General features: G+C 43.7%; 1 protein-coding gene across 1 annotated transcript in view; it reads left to right on the top strand.

Moving 5' to 3' along the window:
- LOC118394121 (SH3 and multiple ankyrin repeat domains protein 2-like) overlaps positions 1 to 14,186 on the top strand; it is a 246,980-nt gene that overhangs the window by 73,508 nt on the left and 159,286 nt on the right. Inside the window, exons 2-3 of the mRNA XM_052461929.1 lie at positions 221 to 448; positions 7,843 to 8,046. Coding sequence (XP_052317889.1) covers positions 245 to 448; positions 7,843 to 8,046 — 408 coding nt within the window. The 5' untranslated portion in view covers positions 221 to 244. The remainder of the gene's footprint in view (positions 1 to 220; positions 449 to 7,842; positions 8,047 to 14,186) is intronic.

The following is a 14,186-nucleotide window of genomic DNA, read 5'->3' as shown; positions in this document are numbered from 1 at the left end:
TGGCGCTGGGTACCTCTAAGTGCAAGCTCGCAATTTTTAAAGGAACAACCACTGTATATAGAGCATTATTAGAGTTTATATTAGAGCTTATCTTCTAACGTCATATTTTCACTTAGTCATGTATTGATGTCAATGGGGGAGAGACTAAGTTCAAATGTAGGATTCGTCTCAAAGTTGTTTTTTCTAAGTTGTTTACTCATAGTTTTCTGCTCCTCCAAAGCTGAATTCGTCTGGCCTTCTGACTATGCCCCGGAGTCCCACGTCCAGTGAGGACGAGATGGCCCAGAGTTGTTCTGACTACTCCGTGGACTCCGCCTCTGACAGCTCCCGTGAGGAGACCATCTACGAGACCATAAGAGCCACCGCTGAGCCGACGCCAAGACGCATGGACGACATACACATACACTCCCTAGTTGTCCGCGTCCTCATCCCCGACCTGCAGCAGACAGTGAGTGTGTGTGTGTGTGTGTGTGTGTGTGTGTGTGTGTGTGTGTGTGTGTGTGTGTGTGTGTGTGTGTGTGTGTGTGTGTGTGTGTGTGTGTGTGTGTGTGTGTGTGTGTGTGTGTGTGTTGCGCGTGTGTTTGCGCGTGTCCGTGCGTGTGCGGTGTGTGTGTGTGTGTGTGTGTGTGTGTGTGTATGCTTGCCTATATTTACTCAGGAACGTGCAAAGGAGTTGAGTCAGAAAGAAATGTTTGATGTACCAACTTATGGGTTAACTTTGGAGGGTTTTTTACACCCATTTTTCTTTTTAAAGGGTAGAACTGTTTAATCCTAGACTCATAGACTGACTCAAAGGGTTTTTAAAGAAGTTCAAGTGATGAGGGCTTAGATTACACTTGTTAACATCCTTTCTCTCATTTCCCTTTGGTATAAAACCTTTGTTTTAAGCCAGCTCTGGCCATCCATTATCCTGGCTGTTTTCCATCCTTTCGCCTGGTGGAGAACACACACAGTGTGAACGATCTGTGGGCGTTGATGTATAGACTTTTTCCTCTAAGGGAAGCTTCTATCAACCCTTGTTTCGTAATAGAAAAAATAAGGCAGTGGGGTGTGTGTATCTCACAAATTTATGGGGACATGCATATCGCTCCCCATTCCACTCTTATTACCAGACCCGGGTTCAAATACTATTTTAAATAATTTCAAATACTTGAGCTGGGATTGATTGACATGCCTGTTGCAATGGAACCAACAGAATAGCTGCACAAATATAAGTCTGACACTCCGGGCAGTTTAAAGCAAACGCTAAAAGTATTTTAAAGGTTTCAAATTGCATTTGAAGCCAGTTCTGCTTAATATCTGCTTAATTCTAGTTGTGTTTTTGTTATTTTGCGTTTCTTGTGCGCCCTCCTTTGATATATGTAATTCTGTCACTAACTCCTTATTTGCTGCTTATTTTAAATCTCTTTTTGACAGCATCCCTTTTGATAAAAATAAATAATCCATACGTTTGCCCATAAAGTGGTCGGAAATGGACTTTTTGGACCTGAATGCCCAAAACTTCAGGAGATAAATGTGCTCAAAGTTGACCAATTTTTCAACACTGGGAAATATAAATGGTTGAGTTTGATATCATTCAAAAGCTTATCAACAGGGTTGTCAAACTATTGTCTTGAAAAATAAGTAATGATTTGTTTTACCTTTAACGTCAAATATCTAAAAATATCAACTTCGATTTTTCATCTTCTGACATTTTTGTGTTGTGGCCGCCATCGGTTGAGACACAACATGCTCTTGAATACAGTGTGGGTATACTTTTTGTACATTTATTAGCCAAAACATGACACCCACCCTGTATTCAAAAGCATGTTGTGTCTCAACCGATAGCGGGCACAACACAAAAACCTCAAACTATGTCAAATAGGTTTTAAGCTACAACATATGTCACAAAAAAAAAAAGTTTGCTAGTTTTTAGATCATTTACTTTTAAATGAAAACAAAATGACATAAAAAAGATAGTTTAGACAGCCCTATTTGTAAGCTTTTAAATAATATAAATCTCCACCGTTGACCTTTTCCAGTCATGAAGACACGGATGTCTTCCGGTATGGTGGGTTATGCAAAATAGGTCAACTTTGAGCACTTTTGTCTCTTGAGTGTTTTGGAATCCAGGTCCAAAAAAGAACTTTCTGAGTACTTCTACAATGGGCAAACACGTATGGAAAGTTTGTTCAAATCAAAAGAGGTGCTCTCAAAAAGTAATTGAATTCAAATCAGATTTACCCAAAAGAGATATTGGTCTCAATGGGACTTCCCTGCTTAAAAATAAAGTTAAATTATTATTATACATTTTTTTAAATCAATGTAGGCATTAGTCTTCTACTGGTCCAATGAAAGTAGTGGGGTAGGGAGATGGAAGTGATATACAGTCCATGAGCAGAGAGATGGATTGCATATTGAATTGAATGATTTTTTTAAGGCTAACTGTACGTCCAACCCTTAGTTGAACCCACACTGTCATAGGAAGCATGACATAACACATGAACTTACATTACATTGGATCGCTCATCTTTACATCTCACTGTATGTTAAATCCCACGCTTTCATAACACATGACGTTATACCATGACATTTCAAACTGGTATCTCATGGATCTAGTTAGTGCTATTGAATGTTGGTGGCTTTCAAAGCAGATAGATTTGAGTTTTTAGATGATATTTGTTGGTCGAGGTATTTGGGGGGTTCCAGTGACATGTGTGAATGTATATTCCTTTCAATATTCATCATAATTATGTAATAGATATTTCATACATGTCATACAAATTCATTGTAAATAATATGTATGTATGTGGAACACTGAACGACATTTATTTGGAAGGAATTTGCTATTTAAAAAAAGTGAGTTCATTTGTCTTGATTCCCTAGTTCTAAGGCATATTTTTGTCGAATTTTGAATATTTTTCATTTATTTAGTGGCTAAACGTTTATTTTTTTATTTTTTATTTTTTTTTTACCACAGCAATGTGAATTGGAATAGTTCTCCGTAACAGACTATGTGTCCAGGATAGTGGGTATAGTGGGTTCCTTTGGATAGTGGGTATAGTGGGTTCCTTTGGATAGTGGGTATTCCTTTGATGTGTTTGATTTCCTTGGCAGGCAGGATAAAAGGCATTAGGCTATGAATTGATAGAGAGAGAGAGAGAGTGTGCACAGCAGGAAAGGGTGGCCACAAGCACTCAAGGGAGTGATTGAAAAAGCTTCTTTCACTTTCCCCAACGCACAAGTGGTTATCGCCACCCTGCTACTTCGAAAGACGTTCACCCTGCTACCATACAGAGGGTAAACTCAAGCATTTCCCATGGCTGTGCCTCAAAACTGTAATGCCCGGGGTATAGTGGAGGGAGAAGTCACACGCAGGAAACAGAGAGTTCAGAGTAGCGCTACTTCTTTATTCACCACACAGGTGAAAACGACGCCACTCAAACAAATGCCCCAAAACACAGGGGAACTAAACAGTCCCGGACAACACACGTACACGTAAAACCGTGACTTACAGGCGTGCACAAGAGTACACATCAAACAATCCCGCACACCCAGCATGCGGCCCGGCTGGATAACAAAGCCCAACTAATTAACCTAACTAAACACAGGTGTAACTAATAAACAGACAAGGGGGGGGGGTTGGAAAGGATCAGTGGCAGCTAGTAGGCCGGTGACGACGAGCGCCGAGCGCCACCCGAAGAGGAAGGCGAGCCACCTTCGGTAGGAGTCGTGACAAAAACCAAATGTTTACCTGGCCCACCGTACCCCATCCTGAACTTGAACAGCCTTTATGACCAGGTCCACCTCTACAAACCAGGAGGAGGAGGTTTCCGATGAAACCAAGATTGAACACTTTGGCCTGAATGCCAAGCATCACGCCTTACACCAGCGGCAGGGACTGGGAGACGAGTGAAAGATGAACAGAGCAAAGTGCAGAGAGATTCTTGATGAAACCTTGGTCCAGAGTGCTCAGGACCTCAGACTGTGGGGAAGGTTCACCTTCCAACATTGCAACAACTCTAAGCACATAGCCAAGACAACGCAGGAGTGGCTTTGGGACAAGTCTCTGAATGTCTTTGAGTGGCCCAGGCAGAGCCCGGACTTGGACCCGATCAAACATTTCTGGAGAGTCCTGAAAATCGCTGTGCAGTGACACTCCCAATCCAACCTGACAGAGCTTGAGAGGATCTGCAGAGAAGAATGAGAAAAACTCCCCATATACAGGTGTGCCAAGCTTGTTGCTTCATACCCAAGAAGACTCGAGGCTGTTAACGCTGCCAAAGGAGCTTCAACAAAGTACTGAGTAAAGTGTCTGAATACTCACGTAATTGTTATTTTTCAGTATTTAATTCGAATTAAATGTGCAAAAAAAAATCTAAAACCCTGTTTTTATTGTATCATTATGGGATATTGTGTGTAGATTGATGAGGAAAAAAATATATTTAATCAATTTTAGAATAAACCTGTAATGTAACAAAATGTGGAAAAAGACAATGGGTCTGAATACTTTCTGAATGCACTGTAAACTCCCATATCTGTTAGGTTAAATACTGCAGTGGGCAATCACAACACACTAGGGGGACACAAACAACATTGTAAATACTACCAATATTTGAATGTCTTTATATATTTTTTAAACCTTATTGAGTGCAATATTTACTGTTCAATTATAATATTTTTTGTTAGTGTTTTGTGTCTTCTCACTTTTGTTTATTGTTTATTTCACTTGCGTTGGCAATGCAAATGCATGTTTCCCATGCCAATAAAGCCCCTTTGAATTGGAGAGAGAGAGAGAGAGAACAGCTACAATGAACAACTGTTTTTATGTCCCTCCACTACTCCACACTCTCTTGCTTTTACAGTATGTCCATCTCTCACTTTTTCTTTGTTAGTCCCTTTGTCTGCCTTCTAAACTGTTTCTTTGTCTCCCTTTCTCCCTCTGTCTCTCCTCTTGATCTTGTCTCTATCTCTTTGTTCATTCCTATAAATGGGAAACATGTTGTTCCACTATGGAACGGTTATGACTCTTTGGGAGAGTGGGCCACATAGTGGGTGGAAATCTTTGGGGTCAATTTGTGTTGACCTACATCTGAGCCTGATGCAATTGTGATGTAATTAACTTACAGTACAAGACCACCCACATAAGTACAGTACAGTACAGTACAGTACAAGACCACCCACATAAGGACAGTACAGTACAGTACAAGACCACCCACAGAAGTACAGTACAGTACAAGACCACCCATATAAGTACAGTACAGTACAAGACCACCCACATAAGAGCTCCTGAAGGGAGGCGGTTTTGTACTCTATAGTGTTGAATAAATCAAAGTACTGGGATGAACTGTTCCTCCTCTCTCATATATATTCAAATGACTTAACTTACTTATTAGGTTAAATTACCATTCGCTAATTTTGAGTCATAATTGACTCATTATATTAAAATGGGCTTGTGGTGGCCACTGGAGGATTTCGTTAGATCGGTTTACCGCTTGGTGACTGTAGCTGTAACATCAGTGGGCTGTGTGTGTGTTATCATGTCGGAGGGGAGAGCGAGAGAGCGAGAGAGCGAGAGAGCGAGAAGAAAAAGGCAACCAGTGAAGAACAAACACCATTGTAAAAACAACCCATATTTAATTTATTTATTTTCTCTTTTGTACTTTAACTATTTCCACATCGTTACAACACTGTATATAGCGATAATATGACATTTGAAATGTCTTTATTCTTTTGGATCTTTTGTGAGTGTAATGTTTACTGTACATTATTTGTTGTTTATTTCACTGTTGTTTATTGTTTATTACACTTGTTTTGGCAATGTAAACAAACATCCCAATTAAGCCCTTAGAATTGAAGAGAGGATTACATGTATGTTGATTTATTTCCCAGTGACAAACAGCCTCTGGTTTTTCTTTCTCTTCTTCCATCCCTATACCACCCCTGCTCGGGTTGCACTTCAAACCCATTTCAGCCATTTCACTGTCAGAGAGGCTTTCAAATAGCTACCTCACTATTTCATAAAGTTTCCCATGTTTCATTACATGTTTGTCATTTAGCATTAATCTTATCCAGAGCGACACAGTATTGAGTTTATACATTTTCATTCTTTTTTGGTACTTGTGGGACTTTTTTGTTTGTTGGATATTTGATTTGAACCCACAACCCTGGGGTTGCAAGCGCCATGTTCTACCAACTGAGCCACACAGGACCACATAACAAAGTTTCTCCTGAAACTTACCCTTTCGATTTACTGTTCTGAGATGCACTCATGATGAAGCTGGAGCATAATGTAACATGATGGGAGATTTACTAGCGAAGTAACATACTGTACTGTTGGAATGGTCCTCAGCCAGGTGGAAACAGCCCATTATCTCTCCACAGACAGATGCCAGACATCTGTTCCTGTACACTATCCTTCCCTCCATCCCTCCATCTCCTCCTCACCTACTCGCTGCCAGCCAGGGGGTGTTATGGGTAGAGTTCAGAGTGTTCATCATCCTCAGTCTTTATCACAGGCACAGGTCCACTATCACCAGTTGAGCAGCACATCCAGAGGTAAACACACAAGCACACACACACACACACAAACACACACAAACAAACAAACACTGAATGCCACGGCCGTGGCCCATAATCCTCTCTGATTCAGCCAGGTCTGGCAGATGCTGCTGTATTGTTTGTTTGTTCAGCTCGGATGTAATCTGGCTGGGTGCAGGAGAGGGGTCAGTTGGGTGGTGTGGTGTGACTGTCATGCTGTACCTGCGCCATAGCTGAGGTTGTGGCCCTTAGAGAAGATGTGGGAAATGTGTTTGTATGGGCAATGTTTTTTAAAGGGATAGTTCACCCAAATTACAAAATTATATTGGTTTCCTTACCCTGAAAGCAGTCTGTGTACCGATTGTCGTCGGGAGAAAGAGAGGACCAAGGTGCAGCGTGGTAAGTATTCATTGTAATTTAATAAAGAATGAATACTGAAACAAAAACAATACACGACAAATGAACAGTCCTGAACGGTGCAACCAAACACAGAACAGAAAATAAACACCCACAACTCAAAAGTGAAACCAGGCTACCTAAGTATGATTCTCAATCAGGGACAACGATTGACAGCTGCCTCTGATTGAGAACTATTCCAGGCCGAACACAGAAAATCCCAAATGATAGAAAAAAGAACATAGACAACCCACCCAACTCACACCCTGACCATAATAAAACAAAGACATAACAAAGGAACTAAGCTCAGAACGTGACGCTATGGACAAGGTATGATAGCAATCCATACTTTGCTTTAGTTTCTTTCCCTGGCACTGTTTCCACATGCTAATGTTTTAGCATTTGTGGCACAAATCCCATTCAAGTTATGATATTAGCATTTTTTCAAATGATCTACAAGTGAGTTTGTTGAGCTTCACAAACAATATTGGATACTTTCGGATGATTTGGACATGATGAGCAACCAATTCTAAGCATTCTAAGCATTCTAAGCATTCTAAGCATTCTAAGCATTCTAAGCAACCAATTTGCATGACTTGAATGGGATTCGTGCCAGAAATGTTGAAATGTTAGCATGTGGAAACAGTGTCAGGGGAACTAAACCAAAGTATAGATTGCTGTCATACCTTGTCCATAGACTGCTTACAGGTTAAGGAAACAAATGTGTATTTTTTTTACTTGGGTGAACTATCCCTTTAAGTATTTTGTATGTATAAGTTTTGCCTGGGAATGCTCATGCCCAGGCTCTTGGCCTACAACTGAAAGTCTGTGACCTGTTTTCTTTTACCATGATTGTCACTTTTCCCCTCTCTAACCCTACCCCTTTCAACACCCCTATTCCCAACCCAACCCAAACCCCTCACGCAGAAATGTATGCGGTTCAACCCTAACGCGACTGTGTGGGTTGCCAAGCAGAGGATCCTGTGCACGTTGAGCCAGAGTCTGAAGGATGTGCTGAACTATGGCCTCTTCCAGCCTGCCATGAACGGACGTGATGGGAAGTTCCTGGATGAGGAACGCCTCCTCCTGGAATACCCACAGCCAATCAGCAAAGGAGTTCCAGCTCTGGAGGTAGAGTGCCAGCCAATCACTGAAGTTGTTACGTATTTAAAAAGGTGTGGTATTTCTATTTATTATGGATCCCCATTAGCTGCTGCCAAGGCAGTATAATTACACTGGAAATCAATTCAAAAATATACGTGTGTGTAGAAGAATTGTGTTCGTATGCGTGTGTCTCTTCGCAGTCCGTGCTGTTCCATAAGGTGTAGTTTTATACATTTTTTAAAGTCTGATTGTATTGCTTGCATGAGTTACTTGATGTGGAATAGAGTTCCATGTAGTCATGGCTCTGTGTAGTATTGTGCATTTTCCAGAGTCTGTCCTGGACTTGGGCACTATGAAGGGGCCCCAGGTAGTATGTCTTGCGGAGTATGCATGTATGTCCAAGCTGTGTGCTAGTCGTACAAACAGACAGTTCGTTGCTTTTAACATGTCAATACCTCTCACAAAGACAAGAGATTAGGGCTATACTGGTATTGATGCACGGACCGGTTTAGGTTTTTACTTTACCTTCTATAAGCATATTTCAAAGTTTGGTTTATTAAATGCGATATGCCGTGTATAAGGTACATTTTTATAGTTCACTTCACGCTACTTGAGTCATATCTCTCCACTCTCTCTCTTCATTGTAATTTGCCTATGTCCCTCTTTGTGGCACTTGACCATATGACTCAGCAGTAGTCCAGGTGGGACAAAACTAGGGCCTGTAGGACTTGTTTAGTTGATAGTAAAGTCAAGAAATCAGAGCAACACTTTATTACGGACATACCTCTCCCCATCTTCGCTTCCATTGCATCAATATGTTTTGACCATGGCAGTTTAAAATCCAGGGTTACACCAAGCAGTTTAGTCTGCTCAACTTTGCTAAGTATTGCAGTGATTTCAATTGCTGTGGTAGCAAACGTGTATAATGTTGAGTCATCGGCATACATACTGTAGATACACAGGCTTCACCCAGTGCCAGTGGCAGGTCATTAGTAAAGATTGGAATAAGTAAGGTGCCCAGACAACTGGATTAGGTTGGAGAGGCTCCCATTAAAGAGTACCCTCTGTGTTTGGTTAGACAGGTAACTCTCAGATCCACAATATAGCAGGAGATGTAAAGCCATAACACTATACTTTTTTTCCAGAAGCAGATTCTAATCGATAATGCACTGAAGTAAAACAAAACAGCTCCCACGGTCGTCTTATTATCAGCCAGTCATCAGTCATTTGTGTAAGTGCTGTACATGTTGAGTGCCCCTCCCTATAAGCATGCTGAAAGTCAATTTTTAATTTGTGTACTGTGAAATAGCATTGTATCTGGTCAAACACAAATTTTTTCCAGAAGTTCACCGAGGGTTGGTAGCAGGCGGATTGTTCGGGTGTTAGAGTCAGTAAAGGGTGTTTTGCTATTCCTGGGTCACAGAATGACTTTTGCTTCCCTCCAGGCCTGAGGGCACACACTTCCTGTAGGCTTAGATTGATGAGATGGCAAATAGGAGTGGCAATATCGTCCGCAATCATCCTCAGTCATTTTCCATCCAAGTTGTCAGACCCAGGTGGCTTGTCTTTGTTGATAGACAACAATTATTAATTCACCTCTTCCACACTCACTTTACGGAATTCAAAATTACAGTGCTTGTCTTTCATAATTTGTTTCAGTTATGCATGGATGTGTAGGTTCAGAATTTGTTGTTTGTATGTCATGCCTAAATGTGCTTATCTTGCCAATAAAAAAAAATATCGGTGGGTTTTGTGATGAATTTGCCTTTTTGCTAAAAATTATTTAAGGTGCTCCAAAGCTTTTTATTATCATTCTTTATATAATGTATCTTTGTTTCTGTCACGTTCTGACCATAGTTCTTTTGTGTTTTCTTTGTTTTAGTCTTGGTCAGGATGTGAGCTGAGTGGACATTCTATGTTGTGTGTCTAGTTTTCCCGTTTCTATGTTTGGCCTGATATGGTTCTCAATCAGAGGCAGGTGTTAGTCATTGTCTCTGATTGGGGACCATATTTAGGTAGCCTGTTTTGTGGGTGGTGTCTTCTGTCTTTGTGTGTCTGCGCGAGACAGAACTGTTTCGGGTTTTTCACATTTGTTGTTTTGTATTTTGTAGTGTTCACATTTATCGTCTTTATTAAACATGATGAACACTAACCACGCTGCGCTTTGGTCCTGTCCTTCATCCACAAAAGAAAGCCCTTACAGTTTCATAGTACAGTTTCTTCTTTTTGTTCAGTTTAGCCACATGATTGCTCAATTTACAGTACATTTGCCAATTGGTTGTGCAGCGAGACTTATTTTTCATTCATTTTGCCTCATCCCTCTCATTCATACAATTTTTAAATTGGTCATCAATCCACAATGAATTTAACAGTTTTTACAGAAATTTTCTTAATTGGTGCATGCTTATTAGTAACTGGAAAAAGCTATTTCATAAATGTGTCAAGTGCAGCGTCTGGTTGCACCTCATTACACACCACAGACCAGAAAATATTATTCACATCTTACATTTACATTTACATTTAAGTCATTTAGCAGACGCTCTTATCCAGAGCGACTTACAAATTGGTGCATACACCTTATGACATCCAGTGGAACAGCCACTTTACAATAGTGCATCTAAATCTTTTTAGGGGGGTGAGAAGGATTACTTACCCTATCCTAGGTATTCCTTGAAGAGGTGGGGTTTCAGGTGTCTCCGGAAGGTGGTGATTGACTCCGCTGTCCTGGCGTCGTGAGGGAGTTTGTTCCACCATTGGGGGCCAGAGCAGCGAACAGTTTTGACTGGGCTGAGCGGGAACTGTACTTCCTCAGTGGTAGGGAGGCGAGCAGGCCAGAGGTGGATGAACGCAGTGCCCTTGTTTGGGTGTAGGGCCTGATCAGAGCCTGGAGGTACTGAGGTGCCGTTCCCCTCACAGCTCCGTAGGCAAGCACCATGGTCTTGTAGCGGATGCGAGCTTCAACTGGAAGCCAGTTGAGAGAGCGGAGGAGCGGGGTGACGTGAGAGAACTTGGGAAGGTTGAACACCAGACGGGCTGCGGCGTTCTGGATGAGTTGTAGGGCTTTAATGGCACAGGCAGGGAGCCCAGCCAACAGCGAGTTGCAGTAATCAAGACGGGAGATGACAAGTGCCTGGATTAGGACCTGCGCCGCTTCCTGTGTGAGGCAGGGTCGTACTCTGCGGATGTTGTAGAGCATGAACCTACAGGAACGGGACACCGCCTTGATGTTAGTTGAGAACGACAGGGTGTTGTCCAGGATCACGCCAAGGTTCTTAGCGCTCTGGGAGGAGGACACAATGGAGTTGTCAACCGTGATGGCGAGATCATGGAACGGGCAGTCCTTCCCCGGGAGGAAGAGGAGCTCCGTCTTGCTGAGGTTCAGCTTGAGGTGGTGATCCGTCATCCACACTGATATGTCTGCCAGACATGCAGAGATGCGATTCGCCACCTGGTCATCAGAAGGGGTAAGGAGAAGATTAATTGTGTGTCGTCTGCATAGCAATGATAGGAGAGACCATGTGAGGTTATGACAGAGCCAAGTGACTTGGTGTATAGCGAGAATAAGAGAGGGCCTAGAACAGAGCCCTGGGGACACCAGTGGTGAGAGCGCGTGGTGAGGAGACAGATTCTCGCCACGCCACCTGGTAGGAGCGACCTGTCAGGTAGGACGCAATCCAAGCGTGGGCCGCGCCGGAGATGCCCAACTCGGAGAGGGTGGAGAGGAGGATCTGATGGTTCACAGTATCGAAGGCAGCCGATAGGTCTAGAAGGATGAGAGCAGAGGAGAGAGAGTTAGCTTTAGCAGTGCGGAGCGCCTCCGTGATACAGAGAAGAGCAGTCTCAGTTGAATGACTAGTCTTGAAACCTGACTGATTTGGATCAAGAAGGTCATTCTGAGAGAGATAGCGGTAGAGCTGGCCAAGGACGGCACGCTCAAGAGTTTTGGAGAGAAAAGAGAGAAGGGATACTGGTCTGTAGTTGTTGACATCGGAGGGATCGAGTGTAGGTTTTTTCAGAAGGGGTGCAACTCTCGCTCTCTTGAAGACGGAAGGGACGTAGCCAGCGGTCAGGGATGAGTTGATGAGCGAGGTGAGGTAAGGGAGAAGGTCTCCGGAAATGGTCTGGAGAAGAGAGGAGGGGATAGGGTCAAGCGGGCAGGTTGTTGGGTGGCCGGCCGTCACAAGACGCGAGATTTCATCTGGAGAGAGAGGGGAGAAAGAGGTCAGAGCATAGGGTAGGGCAGTGTGAGCAGAACCAGCGGTGTCGTTTGACTTAGCAAACGAGGATCGGATGTCGTCGACCTTCTTTTCAAAATGGTTGACGAAGTCATCTGCAGAGAGGGAGGAGGGGGGGAGGATTCAGGAGGGAGGAGAAGGTGGCAAAGAGCTTCCTAGGGTTAGAGGCAGATGCTTGGAATTTAGAATGGTAGAAAGTGGCTTTAGCAGCAGAGACAGAGGAGGAAAATGTAGAGAGGAGGGAGTGAAAGGATGCCAGGTCCGCAGGGAGGCGAGTTTTCCTCCATTTCCGCTCGGCTGCCCGGAGCCCTGTTCTGTGAGCTCGCAATGAGTCGTCGAGCCACGGAGCGGGAGGGGAGGACCGAGCCGGCCTGGAGGATAGGGGACATAGAGAGTCAAAGGATGCAGAAAGGGAGGAGAGGAGGGTTGAGGAGGCAGAATCAGGAGATAGGTTGGAGAAGGTTTGAGCAGAGGGAAGAGATGATAGGATGGAAGAGGAGAGAGTAGCGGGGGAGAGAGAGCGAAGGTTGGGACGGCGCGATACCATCCAAGTAGGGGCAGTGTGGGAAGTGTTGGATGAGAGCGAGAGGGAAAAGGATACAAGGTAGTGGTCGGAGACTTGGAGGGGAGTTGCAATGAGGTTAGTGGAAGAACAGCATCTAGTAAAGATGAGGTCAGCGTATTGCCTGCCTTGTGAGTAGGGGGAAGGTGAGAGGGTGAGGTCAAAAGAGGAGAGGAGTGGAAAGAAGGAGGCAGAGAGGAATGAGTCAAAGGTAGACGTGGGGAGGTTAAAGTCGCCCAGAACTGTGAGAGGTGAGCCGTCCTCAGGAAAGGAGCTTATCAAGGCATCAAGCTCATTGATGAACTCTCCAAGGGAACCTGGAGGGCGATAAATGATAAGGATGTTAAGCTTGAAAGGGCTGGTAACTGTGACAGCATGGAATTCAAAGGAGGCGATAGACAGATGGGTAAGGGGAGAAAGAGAGAAAGACCACTTGGGAGAGATGAGGATCCCGGTGCCACCACCCCGCTGACCAGAAGCTCTCGGGGTGTGCGAGAACACGTGGGCGGACGAGGAGAGAGCAGTAGGAGTAGCAGTGTTATCTGTGGTGATCCATGTTTCCGTCAGTGCCAAGAAGTCGAGGGACTGGAGGGAGGCATAGGCTGAGATGAACTCTGCCTTGTTGGCCGCAGATCGGCAGTTCCAGAGGCTACCGGAGACCTGGAACTCCACGTGGGTCGTACGCGCTGGGACCACCAGATTAGGGTGGCCGCGGCCACGCGGTGTGGAGCGTTTGTATGGTCTGTGCAGAGAGGAGAGAACAGGGATAGACAGACACATAGTTGACAGGCTACAGAAGAGGCTACGCTAATGCAAGGAGATTGGAATGACAAGTGGACTACACGTCTCGAATGTTCAGAAAGTTAAGCTTACGTAGCAAGAATCTTATTGACTAAAATCATTAAAATGATACAGTACTGCTGAAGTAGGCTAGCTGGCAGTAGCTGCGTTGTTGACACTGCACTAATCAAGTCGTTCCGTTGAGTGTAATAGTTTCTACAGTGCTACTATTCGGGGGCTAGCTGGCTAGCTAGCAGTGTTGTTTACGTTACGTTGCGTTAAAAGAACGACAATAGCTGGCTAGCTAACCTAGAAAATCGCTCTAGACTACACAATTATCTTTGAAACAAAGACGGGTATGTAGCTAGCTATGTAGCTAGCTACGATCAAACAAATCAAACCGTTGTACTGTAATGAAATGAAATGAAAATGTGATACTACCTGTGAATGCGACCGGGTTGTTGAGTACGATTCAGTAGACGTTGGCTAGCTGTTAGCTGTTAGCTGTTGGCTAGCTAGCAGAGTCTCCTACGTTAAGGACGACAAATAGCTGGCTAGCGAACCTCGGTAAATTAAGATAATCACTCCAA

The sequence above is a fragment of the Oncorhynchus keta genome, chromosome 14 (genome assembly GCF_023373465.1).
Source record: "Oncorhynchus keta strain PuntledgeMale-10-30-2019 chromosome 14, Oket_V2, whole genome shotgun sequence".
In the NCBI taxonomy this organism is placed as follows: Eukaryota; Metazoa; Chordata; class Actinopteri; order Salmoniformes; family Salmonidae; genus Oncorhynchus; species Oncorhynchus keta.
Note: the sequence above shows the minus strand (reverse complement) of the source record. Positions and strands in the feature narration are given on the sequence as shown.